The sequence below is a fragment of the Puma concolor genome, chromosome A1 (assembly GCF_028749965.1).
Source record: "Puma concolor isolate L17-30 chromosome A1, mPumCon1.1.hap2, whole genome shotgun sequence".
Lineage (NCBI taxonomy): Eukaryota > Metazoa > Chordata > Mammalia > Carnivora > Felidae > Puma > Puma concolor.
Genome location: NC_141667.1, coordinates 122,046,372 through 122,059,743, shown reverse-complemented (window position 1 = coordinate 122,059,743; position 13,372 = coordinate 122,046,372). Strand labels below are relative to the sequence as shown.

The 13,372-nt window shown below is 41.2% G+C and overlaps 1 protein-coding gene across 1 annotated transcript in view; it reads left to right on the top strand.

The window, feature by feature from the left end:
- The window catches only part of ARHGAP26 (Rho GTPase activating protein 26), a 432,059-nt gene that overhangs the window by 220,084 nt on the left and 198,603 nt on the right, over positions 1-13,372 (top strand). Inside the window, exon 12 of the mRNA XM_086716387.1 lies at positions 8,154-8,190. Within this exon, the coding sequence (XP_086572513.1) occupies positions 8,154-8,190 (37 nt within the window). The remainder of the gene's footprint in view (positions 1-8,153; positions 8,191-13,372) is intronic.

Here is a 13,372-nt window from a genome sequence, read left to right as displayed (position 1 = left end):
TTAAAGGCAGAAGACTCCTTGCACTGTGATCTGACCACATCCTACATACGTGTCAGTTCATATGCCATCTACTTAATGTCATGCATTTGATATGGAGTGAGTTTGTGTTTTTTATTTTTTTTTCTGTTGCCCTTAAAATTTTCCTAAAATACTTTTCTTACTTGGACATTACTTAGATTTCATTTTTCCTCTTTTGCGTCCAGGTTTGTTTGTATTGGCTGTGACTCCAGTTTTGGGTTGAAAGCTAGGGAAGTTGCTTATAGGGGTTTTCAGGATTTCTGAATATGAAATTCAAGGAAATTGCATAATGTTGCAGCGTTTCCTCTTCTTGTTGCTCACTTGTTACTCAAAATACAGTAGTTTCTTCTAGAAGCTTGAAGGAATTTGGCAGATCCTACCCTCTGATGGTCTTTTGTGGTCTAGAGAGTGTTATCCTGATTTGAGGCTGAGTTTTTCTTGAGGTCAAACAACGCTTCCTGAATTATAACTATAGCAACAGTGTTTATATAACACTCCAATCACAGGGCTGTGGGGGAGGAGGAGTACTCATAGCAATCAGTGTTAGTAATTCCAGAAACATTGCACTCCTGCTTAATTTACCAGGACCAGAAACAGGTTAAAATAGATGGCCCCTCTTGGCTGGGGATCTGGGTATGACTGACCACTTACATGCTCTGGGAGGAACGGTTTCACCCTTTCCCTTAAAATGATGTGAGCTTGATTTGAGATTTCTCACAGGAAAGTATGTTAAGGGCCAGTGACACTGACAATGTGAAAGCATCACTATAAAGATAATATTCTCATCAAGGGCCTTATGACCCACTTCTAACCCACTGAGAATGACCGGAACAATGTTCTTCCTTTGTCATAAGCTCCTTATCCCTCAGTCAGGAGTGACACAGGGACCCCTATAGAAGTGTGAGATGGAACTAACTGGTCATCGGGGATTTATTTGCAGATTAGAAATAATGGAAGAGGAGAAATTGTATTCTGAAGATTTAAATTGCTTAGAATACACTGTCAGAGCAGTGAGAGGCCAAAGCAGTAGAGTAGTCTGCAGCCATGAAGGCAGGAAATCTTTGTGGCAGGAGCAGAAAGGGAAATAGCATTTTTGAGCACTTGCAGGTACTGTGAGGCTATTTGAATTCTCCCAATACTCCATCAAAGTATTATTATTTAGCTCTAATTTACAATAATAAAACTTATTCAGAAATGGTAAATCGCCATGTGAAGGCATGTAGCTAAAATGTGGTAGAACACCACTCTCCAGGGCCGCACACTTCCTGGCCACCACCCTCCTTCATCTGATCCCGGGCCACTTCCCCCAACCTAGAAATTTGAAGGCGTGTACAGGTGGAAGAGAAGACTCACAATAATTCAACCTCAGATGGAGCCTCATTTGTCAGCCCAGGAATGCCCAGGGCCGCCTTCTAGATGAAGTAGAGCTTAGTCTTGTATGTCACAATGACATTGAGCCAGTCGCCTTGCTTTGGTGGACCATGAAGAGCTCTTAACTGTCTGTTATTTACATCCCACTAGTATCTGCCTTCTTAGGACTCCACCCTGCCGCTCTTCTCTGTTCAGAATAGTAAGTCTTCCCATTCTTCCACATGACAGCCTTTTGAGTGTTTGAAGACTAGTATTGTAATGGCTTGACCACAGCCAGAGCTGTGGTTGAGGAAATACATCTTGGAGTAGCAGTGTGTATGCCGGATAAGAGCAGAAGAAGAGCAGAGCCACCAAGACCAGGGAGAAGGCCAATGTCAGCGTGCTGACAAGATATCAAAACCTGACCAATGTCAGTAGAAAAAGAAATGGGAATGAGGAATAGATTTGAGGAATATGATCGTGATAGAATTGATCAATTGGTTCTGGTGGCTCCTCAAGGAGAATGAAAGTGGTATCCACGAGGAGCATGGATGCTGGGAGGAGCAGCAGGTGTCCAGAACACTTTATTTTCCCCAGACTTACCGAGGAATTACACAAGAAGTGAGCCCGCTCTATCCTTAGGTACAAAGCAGCAGGGAATGAATGGGAAAGAAAGTTCATTTTTCCATCATCATTGTTACAGTCGCGTTGAACAGCAAGCAATCATTTGTATTCACTGGTATGCTGGTGTGTTTGTAAGCAAAATGGCTTGAGGGGCCATCAGATTGTCTATCCACTTGGCTTCAGGAACACAACCATTTGGTCATAGTTTGCTGGGCCATTTTCCAAGAGACTGCCTGAGCCTGAGGTGCCTGTGTTTCATAGGTGCAGGGAGACTCGATACTATGAGGTATAGGAACTCCTTCCTTGGCATTTCACAAGTTCCTGGTGACACCATAGCCTCTGAAACTGTTAGCAACGATTTACTGACACCGGTTGGGGGTAGTGCTAACACGGAGCAGAGAAAACAGATGGCTCTGTGAGGAGTTTTGATAGCCTCACCTTAAGCCAAATAATGTAAATCTGCTTTATGTTGCCTTGTAATAAGTCCTGAGTGGTACACTTTGATTCTTCTCTAATGTAGAGATTGCTGGTGCATTTACCAGGTGTCTGAAAGAATGCTATATGCTCCCTCAACAGTGATAGATCTAGCTTACCTTTTCTACCAGGTCAGTGCATCAATGCATTGTCCTCATCAACTCCGGCATGGGGATTTTAAAAAAAAAAAATCAGTCTCTCTTTTACTCTTCTCCTCAAAAACTGTTCATCTAATCAATACTTATTGAGTGGCCTGCTGTATTCTAGTTACTGAACCCTCTTTACAAATAATTCTGCAGGGTGCAAGAGCAAGGTTTTCACATTTGTTCAGGAGGAAGTCGTTGGGAAGAGCCGTCAGATAGATCTTTATTGGCTTCGCTTTCAAGAGAGCCTCCCTCAGCCAGCAAATGTGATACTGGTAGGAGTGGAAAGGGTGAGCCAAAGGGAGCGTTGCTAGGTGAGAAATAGACAAGCAACAGCAGCCGCCATTTGATTTCGATTCTCTCCAGCCCATCAGGCCATGGTGATGAGAGGCACACTTGTCACGTGAGGAGGGGGAGCCGGTACCCAGCTCCAAAGCTCTGGCCCCTCTGGACGCTGTTGAGACACATCCTTCTTTAGTGAAAGCTATTCAGACTGGCTTTACTCTCCATGCTTCAGATTCAAACAGTTCCTTCTCCTACCTCTTCCAATACAGCTTGTGGCCCACCATGAGAAGGGTGTCTCCCCTTGATGTAAAAATGCATGTCAGTTACTGAGTGGCATTCCGCAGACCAAAGGTGTCTTACTAGTAACTGCTCAGAAGCGGCACTTACAGTTTCTAAATTGAGCCTGTTGATCGAGATTGACGAGGATTCCAGCGAGATGCTGTGCTAAGAATTCTGTCTGCCACACAGTCCTTGGCAAGTTCTCTGTGTATGTGCTCAGAGCTTCAGGGAAGGATGTTTTTTGGGCATCCTAAAGTGTCTCAAGATGGTTGTGGCTTTCAATTACTGCTATACTTGTATTAATTGGAAGTTGGTAAAATTACTGTTAGGTTTAAATTGGGTGGAAGTTTTGTTCTTACATAATGGTTGCATTGTTGACTTTGTAATTACTGCTTAGCTTCTTTTGAGTTTTTTGTTAATTGCCAAGGTTTTTTCCCCCCTGGGAAGGGGGACTGAGTGGGGAAGTTGTGTGAGGTTGTAGTTAAGCACGGAATCTAGTCTAGAGGACTCTGCCACTTGTTAGCTTTGTATCCTTCGGAGCGTTATTTAACCTTCATAATGCTATAAAGTAGAGGTGGTGGTAGTGCCCCACAGGCTTCAGGACAAATTAAAGTAATTCATGTAAATGCTTGGTATGGTACATGGCCCATAATTTGTGGTGGAAAGTGGTTGGACAAGACATGGGTGGTAGGTGGTTATTTTATATTTGACTGCTATTAAAAAAAATTGAGAACCTGTTGCTCTAAAAGTTGGCTTTAGATCAAATTTTTTTCGTGTTTTCCTTTAGTCCTTTAATTAATTTCAGTTGGTTGAATTAACATGCTAATGAGTCCAGTGTCACTGGATCCCTCAAACTACACCCCCATCCTTAGCCTTCTATGCCTTGGGGGGTAAGTGTGAAGGGAAGGAAGGAGAAGGATGATCGTGATAGTGGTGAAATTTCATGTTTATGGAGTGTTCAGTGGGACATGGAATTGTGATAAATGTTGTATATCTCTTACCTCATTTAATTTTCACAGCACCGCTAAGAGGTAGGAAATGTTAATATCCCCATTTTACAGGTGGCAAGATTGTGGTTTAGAGATGGTAAGTGATTTGAGAAAGCATGTTAACTGATTCAGTCTTCCTTGGAGCCGTAATTCACCAACTGTTTAGTGACTCATGTCCCTGTGAGTTGATCCAGGACAATTATGTTCAGTCCTTTCGAGACCAAGTCTCTTGAAAAGCTTCCTTGAAAGCTTATAAACCTGGGATAATTCTGCTAATCAGTTGTAAGAGAGAAGCCATGGCCAAAGAGACCTTTTATTTCAGGGAGCTGTCCTTAACTCTGTGCTTCAGTCTTAGACTAGTAAGTAACTATGAGATCTATAGAAGAAGGTTTCCCCTGAACTTAATACAACACTGTATGTTAATTATACTTTAATAATAATAATAATAATGATAATAAAGATTTTCCCAGAACAGACTGTTTCTAAAGGGTGAATTGCACGCCCTTATCTTGTGTCAGTATGAAAGGTATTTATGAACCATAGACTACTGGTTTTGCTTGATAGTTGTGTGCATTTGCTGCTGATTGGAAAAGTGAACAAATATTGTAACCTCCGTTTAGAGGCAAGATAGAATAGGAAGCCTCCCACTGGCTTTCTGTCCTTGGACAAACTAACCTCTCTGGGCCTCAGGTTTCACATCTGTGAAATGGGAATAATGCTAGTACATAAGCCATACGGTGGTTAAAAGGATTCAGGTTCCACATCTGTGAAATGGGAATAATGCTAGTACGTAAGCCATACGGTGGTTAAAAGGATTCAGTGATGTGTGTGGTCCTTGGTAAATTAAACAAAGCCATCCCCACTTAGTGCTATTACCATGCTGCCATCTGGCCTGTGAGATGGTGAGGCTGTTCTCCCCTCCCCCCACCCCCCGGGGGCCTTCCCTGTCAGGCCATGTAGTCACACAGTTCTGGCAGGCATGGTTTGTTAGCTTTATTTCAAAACTCATTCTCTTTGCCTCATTTACCAAAGTAGACAGAGATTAATGGCCTGGCCTCAAAGGATCGGGCAGCACATGTTTCTGGCACCTTTGGCTCATTGATCACGCCTCTCCAATTTGGGGAATGCTTGGGTGTTGTGGGCAAGGGCCTCCTGAGACCCCAGAAAGCTTGAAGGAATGTAATTTAGTGCTAATTCTCCTCCTAATTAAGGAGAGCTAAAAGCCTTGAATTTTGTTTTCCTTTCTGGATTTTGCCACTAATAAACAGGAGCTAGTTTTTCTTGGATGGAAAGTTTAAATGTAATGGACAGAATGAATTGATCAGGGGTGGCCAAAAAAAAACACTTGACAAAATAGAGTCTCTTCGCTTGCACTTCCCTTACCGAGCTTTTCAAGGTTAGCGAACACCATTCACCATGGATTGCTGGTCCTAGCTGTTAGGCGGCTACCCGCTTCACTCACAGATGACAACATCTTGGAGGATCACCTTGCTGTCCTCCGCCCCAGAGTCATCTCCCTCCCTTCTCTACTGTGCACTGATGGCTTGTTGCACTGGTCTTCCTCCCCCCTGAAGGCCATGTGCCAGGATCACAGTCTTTTGGCTCCTAATCCTTAGAACTCTTTTTTTTTTTTTAACATTTTTTTTTTTTTAATTTTATTTTTGAGAGACAGAGCGTGAGTGGGATAAGGGAAGAGAGAGAGGAGACATAGAATCCAAAGCAGGCTCCAGGCTCTGAGCTGTCAGCATAGATCCCGACACGGGGCTCGAACCCACAAACCATGAGATCATGACCTGAGCCAAAGTCAGACCCTTAACTCACTGAGCCACCCAGATGCCCCTAATCTTTAGAACTTTTAAGCATAAAAAGTGATGCCTTTTCATTTGCCACACAATCTGCCTCAAGTACAGAAACGCTTTTCTTTAATTTTTATCCTCCTGACTTCTGAACAGTGTCTGTGCCTCTTTAGTCTTCTTTAAGAAATCAATAATAATGATGGATTTATTTGTCTTATTTAGAGTTTGATCATTCAAAACCTTCTTGGTCGACTTGTTCAATTTACAGATAAGGCAGTAGAGGCCCAGACCTGGTGATAGCTTTACCCAAAGACAGAAGGCAACTGAGGGGCCAAGTTGAAAAGCTCTTGACCAGCCATACCCACCCATACTTGGCTAGCAGATGAAAATCACTTTTAGAGTTTCATGCCTCTCTTTTTCGAGGTGCTTGGTCAGTACTTCCAGGGCTTAAATAAGTGGTTCTCAGCCATGAGTAGCCATCAGAATCCCTTGAGATAGATAGATAGATAGATAGATAGATAGATAGATAGATAGATAGATACATACATACATACATACATACATACATACATACATATATGTGTACATAGTTAGGAAGACCAACTTTACCCTATGCTTTTTCATATATACAGAATCATAATCACCAAAGAAATATTTGAAAAACTTTGATTCTGTCCCCCTCCCCACCCCCCACACACACCAAAGCAGAGGATTTACCTTACTTAATAATGTCACCATATCAGGGATTGGCAAACTGCCCTACAGGCCAAACCCAGCATATTATCTGCTTTTTTTTTTATTGCCTGTGAACTACCATGTCATTTATAGATGAATATTTACAATTGATTTGATGGGAATACTAACTTTGACCCCTAATTTAGTCCAATGTTATCCTCCCTGTATAAAACCAATAAACAAATAAAACCTCATTCTTCTGATTTGTGGATCTGCATTTTGAAAAATTACATTCCTTGGAAAAGATACTCCACATGGCCAATCTCATTTGAGAACTACTTACTCTAGAGAGTTACTGAGCCAAGCATTTCTGAAAAGAGAGCCTCGAAACCCTAATGAGGATTTTTACCTGCAAGGAATATTGTATCTGTATTTTAAAAACATGCTATATTTAAAATTTTGTCAACCAAAAAATTTGTGGAAATTAGTTTTCTGTCTTATTGAACATGTACCTACATAATATTGATTTTTGTCTCTTGGCCTACAAAGCCTGTTATATTTACTTTCTGACTCTTCACAGAAGAAACTTGCAGATTCTTGCAATATGTCATTGTCTGTTTTCTATTGGAGTATTTTCCCTTTATCTGTATTGGAGCACTTCCCCTTTTATGATTTCTGTGAATCACTTAAGGGTTTTATATTATGAAAGTAGTATATTCTCCTTACAACATTCAAATTTCAAAAGTATATAAAGTAAAATGTGATTGGCCCCATTCCCTATTGTTAATACTTAGCAGTTTATAATGTATCTTTTTCCTGACTATGCCATTTACTAGCTATGAGACCTTAGTTAACCTCTCTGTTTCAAATTCTCCATCTGTACTACAGTGATAACACTTCCTACCTAACAGAATTGTTGTGTAGATAATTTGAGATAATTCGTATGTATTTCTCAGCACCTTGCTTGGTTCACAGTAAATGCTTAATGATTGTAACTATTTAAAAGTTTTCTTCTTTTTAATTTGTATACACACATACATTTTTTTTTTTTAAAGAATAAGATCTTTGGGGGCGCTTGGGTCACTCAATTGGTTGAGCGTCCAACTTTGACTCCGGTCATAATCTCATTGTCTATGGGTTCAAGCCTCATGTCTGGCTCTGTGCTGACAGCTCAGAGCCTGGAGCCTGCTTCAGATTCTGCAGCTCTTTCTCTCTCTGCTCCTCCCCCCTCGCACTCTGTCTTTCTCCAAAGTAAATGTTAAAAAAATTTTTTTAGAGAATATGATCTTTTATTTTTTTTACAGTAAAGTTCCACAGGTGATTCTGATGTACACACAGTTGAGAACAGCTGAAGTGAATACTAGGCAGTAGATGATTTTAGAGGGGATTCATATTTGGGGCCCACAAATTGCCTTCCATCTTACAGCACAAATTACGGAAAGGGGCAGGATATAATTTTCTTCGTTGAACCTGGGATGGTATAAAGTACACACAAGTAAATGTTTATTTCTATTTTCCAGGTCTACAATTCGAACAAAGACAGTCAGAGCGAAGGGAGTAAGTATGTCCCTTGGATAATTTCCTACAGCTGGGGTTGGGATGGAGCTTTAAAAGTTGCTGCTCTGGGGAAGAGCCACCAGGGGGTGCTGTGGGCATGTTGGGTCTGCCCCTTTCCCCTGGCGCTGTGTGAGGTGCTTCCACACTGACTTACTAAGTCAATGACTCCAGGGCATTCAGTGAGCTTGACTGGCAAGGCTGTAATGACACCTTGCATTATATAACCCTTCACACTTTACAAAGCATTTTCATGTATATTATCTCAGTTAATCCTAGTTCTTGATAATGTAGCTCCAATCACCATTTAAAAGCCACTTAATTGAATAATACACAGCTCCCCAAGAACCCTGTCCTATGGGAAAGCCAGAATAGCCTCCTAGCTGGTCTTGTTCAAAGGACTGGAGAGGCAGCAACTGTCTTGGTGATGGCTTAGTAACTCTGTGTTCTTCGTTACATTTTTGAAGAGGAAAGAGTAGAAATGGTAAACTCTGTAATAACACTCTTCTTTGATGGGAGTGACCCTGGGCAGTCTCGGTAGAATATACAACACATTTCCCCTACTGCTGGTTCCGAGCACTCTGGTTAATCATAATTTCCAAGGGCACCTGTAACCTTGCAAAGGCGATGGGATTAAAATGAAAAGCTATTGCGAGAGTGTTTGGACTGATGATATCCTTGGTGGATAGAAGTACGAACCAGTTCCTTCCAGGCTGCTTATACGAGTGCAGAGGAAGTCCTGTCCCCTTGCCTCGAATTTGCTTTATAAAATCCACTTGAAGACAAATTCAAATATAGTGCAAACATGAATTCCAGTGATATCAAAAAAATCAGTGAAACAGGGCCTCTCCATGTGGACAAAAGGATGAGGTATTTCTGTGTGTGAAATCCCTTAAAGGACAGAGATTTTCCTTTCGTTCTTTCCAAAATACAGATTTTGACCAGCAGTTTTATATAAAATACTAAGTAATTTGTATTGTTTGCTATTGGTACATTAAGAGGCCTTTCAGGGAGGGAAAAAGGTTTTTCTTTTTTCTTCTTCCCTCAAGAATTGAATAAAAGAAAATATTTTCAAGGAAATAAGTGCTTCCCCCCCTCCCCACCCCAGTCATCAGGTGGGATTGTTTTAGTGTATTTGAAATCAAGCCTGGCTAACTTTTCTAAAGTAACAATGGCAGGGGTGCCTGGGTGGCTCAGTCAGTTGAGCAGCCAACTCTTGATTTTAGCTCAGGTCATGATCCCAGAGTCCTGAGATCCAGCCCCACATCGGGCTCCGCGCTGAGCATGGAGCCTACTTAAGGTTTCCTCTCCTTCTGTCTCTGCCCCTCTCCTGCTCATGCGTGCATTCTCTGTCTCTCAAAATAAATGAATAAACATTTAAAAAAATAACATTAGCAAAAACCACAGACATAAAAATGAAAGAATATGGAAGGCCGTAGAGTAACTCACAGTAAAGGAGGAAGAACTAAAGAACCAGGTTTGAAAACATACCAGCTCTGGAGCCCCAGGAACCAGTAAAAAAGGGTCTTCTGAATAATAATTGCAGGTTGATGAAGGTCTAGACTGCTTTTAGTAGTCACCTCACTCTTCTGAAGATTCACATTCCCAGGAAGGATAACAACAGGTTGGTCTAGGTTGGGCAGATGAGGAGAAAACAACACACTGTCACTGACAGTTTTAAGAGTATTGCATAAGATGGGAGCAGGGTAGTTTGCTGGACGGAAATCAGGGAATCCACCATAACAGGAGAAGATAGATACCCAAGCAGACTAAAATAAAATAACATGCCTGTACGATGCCCCAAGCTGGGACACACTATTCTATAATAAAGGACCCAAGAACTGTGGGAGATGAGATGCATCTGAATGGAGACTACCACCCAGAAGGTTGCTTGTGACTTGTGATAAACCTCCTCTCTGCTTGAGATAAGGGCCTATAGATTTGAAAGATGACCCTGCTTCTTTTAGGGGGCATGCCATCTCATCATACCATTCTGTAAGACCTTTGGGGAATATGCATTGGAAGCCAGTAGCCTTTGACCCAGTGATTTGTCTTAAGAAAATAGACTGGGGGGCAAAAATGTTTGTGCAAAAAAGTTTACTGGAGCATTGGTAATAATAATAAAGACGGGGAGATAATCAGATGTCTACTAGGAAGTTGATTAAAAATATCAAGGTACTATGTAGTCTTTAAAAACAAGAGCAATCTAAGTATATTTGTGGAAATGGCTCCCACGGTTTATTGTTAATTGAGGTTTAAAAAAATCGGGTTACAGAGCAATGTTCTTAGTAAAGTAAATTGTTTGACTCATCTAGATGTATTGATAGAAAAAGTCTGGAAAGACATTTATCATGAAATTGTTTATTCGGAGAGAGGGTAGATTATTGGGAGGGACTGACCTGTTTTTTTTTTTGTTTTTTTTTTTTTTTTTCCTCCATGCTTTGCGTTGTCTGCAGTGAGCATATATTTAAAATCATGGCTGGTAATAGATAGCATTTATCCACCACTTAACTATGTTTAAGGATGTTTTATGCATATGAACTTAGTTAATACTTGAAACACTGTGTGAGATAGGTACCTTTGACCTACTTTGTATATTAGGAAATTGAGGCTAATAAAGTCAGGGGGCCCCATTTAATCTGAATTCTGTGTAACCCCAGAGGCTCTGCTGTTAACCACAAGGATATTCTGTCTCCTCAAGAAAAGAGCAATACAAGAAGTTCCATTTTGGAGAACACAGACCCTTGCAACAGTTTGCTCTTGGCATCCCATTATTCACAGAGTACAGAGAGCTGGCTGCCTGAAGTGTCTAATGATTTTTCAATTGCTTACCCTTTCATTTGGCAGGCTGGAGAGAAAAAAGATGGGGTAAAACATATTGGCCACTTTTCAGGAGTAGTTTGGATAGAAATGATTTTTTAAAGTATTATTGCAAAAGCTGTTCTGTTCACTGATGTCCAAGCTGGCACGACCAGAGTAGGGTTCTAGATTGATGCTTTCTCACCTCCTCTGGCCTTGGGACCCCTTTTTTACATCACATAATGCCTTAGCCTCCCCTCCTTTCTGATGTGGTTGTACTTTCCGTATCTGTGGATTGAAGTAATTTTCATTTCCACTCCATATCCACCCATAGGGTTCATCTGCCACAGGTGGCACTATTGTCCAGGGTCTGATTGTTCAGCAACTCCCTGTCTGTTTATACCACAGTCAAAAGTGTTCCAGAAGGTAGTCAGTCTGATAGGAATTTCAGAGTGTGACATTGCTCTTTTTGCCTTGAGTATCCAAATGTGAAATGGCTAACATTTTCCTTTCTAGAAAATGTTTTCATGGGAGTTTGAATGCCACCATTTTATCCCAGAGGCAGGATGTTTTGAAGGGCCAGGTAGCAAAAGGAAATTCCTCTGGGGACACTTCTGAATTTATTGCTTTCATCTTCAAGTTCCTCTCAGGGCATACAGTGCCTGTGGGGTGTTGGGGCCATAAATAATGCCTGTCTGCTGCTGGTACTTTCCAAATGGCCCAGTTGTCAGGGAGAGGATGGCAGCAGGTAAACAAACGCACATTTCTTCCCAGAGGCTTTTTCCTCTCTTCTTCTGTAATCTCCATTTGAATCTCAGGTGTAGAGGGTTGGAATTAATCCTTCTACCTGATTTGTGGCATGGGATCATCACAGGTTCCTTCCTTCCTTCCTTCCTTCCTTCCTTCCTTCCTTCCTTCCTTCCTTCCTTCCTTCCTTCCCTCCCTCCCTCCCTCCCTCCCTCCCTCCCTCCCTCCCTCCCCCCCTTTGAATTCTCTTCCCAGCTGTTACTTCTTTCCTCCTCTGAAGACCACCATTCTAATGAGTACTTTAAAATGTTTTTTTTTTTTTTTTTGTGAGCAACGTATATTTTTTCTACCTGTATTTTTCAGTTATATAAATTATGATATGTGTTGTTCTTTTTCTTTGCTTCCTCAGCATTGTGTTAGGAGCCATCTACATTCTCCTGCCTGCTTCTAGACTGTGGCTTCTGTCTGCTGCGCCCCGCCCCCCCCTCCCCCCCCCCCAGTGTGTAACACTGTGTTTCTGTTTTTACAGAGCTGCACACTCCATCTCCTCATGCTTCCAGCTCCTCATGACCACCACTAACACCACAATGAACATCTTTGTACATCTTGTACATCTCCCTGTGGGAGAATTTTTTTTGGAATATACCCATGCGGAGAATTGTTGGCCAGTCAAAGGGTGTGAATGTACTTAGTTTGAGGGAATATTTCTCCAGAGTGGTCAGTTCACAGTCCCATTACCCCTACACGAGGATTTCTTCTTTTCTGCCAACTCTTGCCATTACTCAGCTTTCTAATTTACTGTCACCCATATAAATAGAAAATGATAGCTCATTATTGTTTTAATTTGGGTCTCTCTGATAATCAGTATGTTTGAACATCTCTTTGTTGTATGCCTGTTGACTGGGTTTCCCCTTCTGTTTATTGCCTATTCATGTCCTTTGCTCATTTTTCTTTTTAATTTGCATTTTTTTCATGTTGATTGGTAAAGTTCTGTATTTTAGATACTCATCCCTTGTTGGTTGTAGACATTTTAAATACATTTTCCCATTTTGTCATCTGTGTATTAATATTATATGTGATAATCTTACTTGACTGTAAAGTCTTCTTATGTATTGAAATGCATCTTTTTTTATGCCTTCTGGTTTATGATTTTCAAGTTGTGTTTTAAAGAAGGCCTTTCTACAGTGCTTAGGTGGCTCAGTCAGTTAATGATCCAACTCTTGATTTCAGCTCAGTTCATGATCTCATAGTTGTGAGATGCAGCCCTGCTTAGCACTGGGCATGGAGCCTGCTTAAGATTCTTTCTCTGTCTTCCTCTCCCCCTTCCTCTCTCTGTCGCTATCTCTCTGTCTCTCTCTCAAAAATAAATGAAAGGGAGAAAGCAGGCCTTTATGACCTATGTCACAAATATATGCACCTACATTTTGTTTTTTTGGCTTCATAATTCTTTCTTTCCCAATGAGGTTTCTTATCCACCTGATACCTATCATTGTATATAGTGTTTCATGAAGATCCAGTTTTATTTTTATCCACACGAAGACTCATTTTTCCCAAAAATGTCATTCTTTCTGGTTTTGACTTACAGTGCCGTCTTTATTGTATATTAGGCTTGCATATCTGAGCTCTGTCTCTAGTTCTT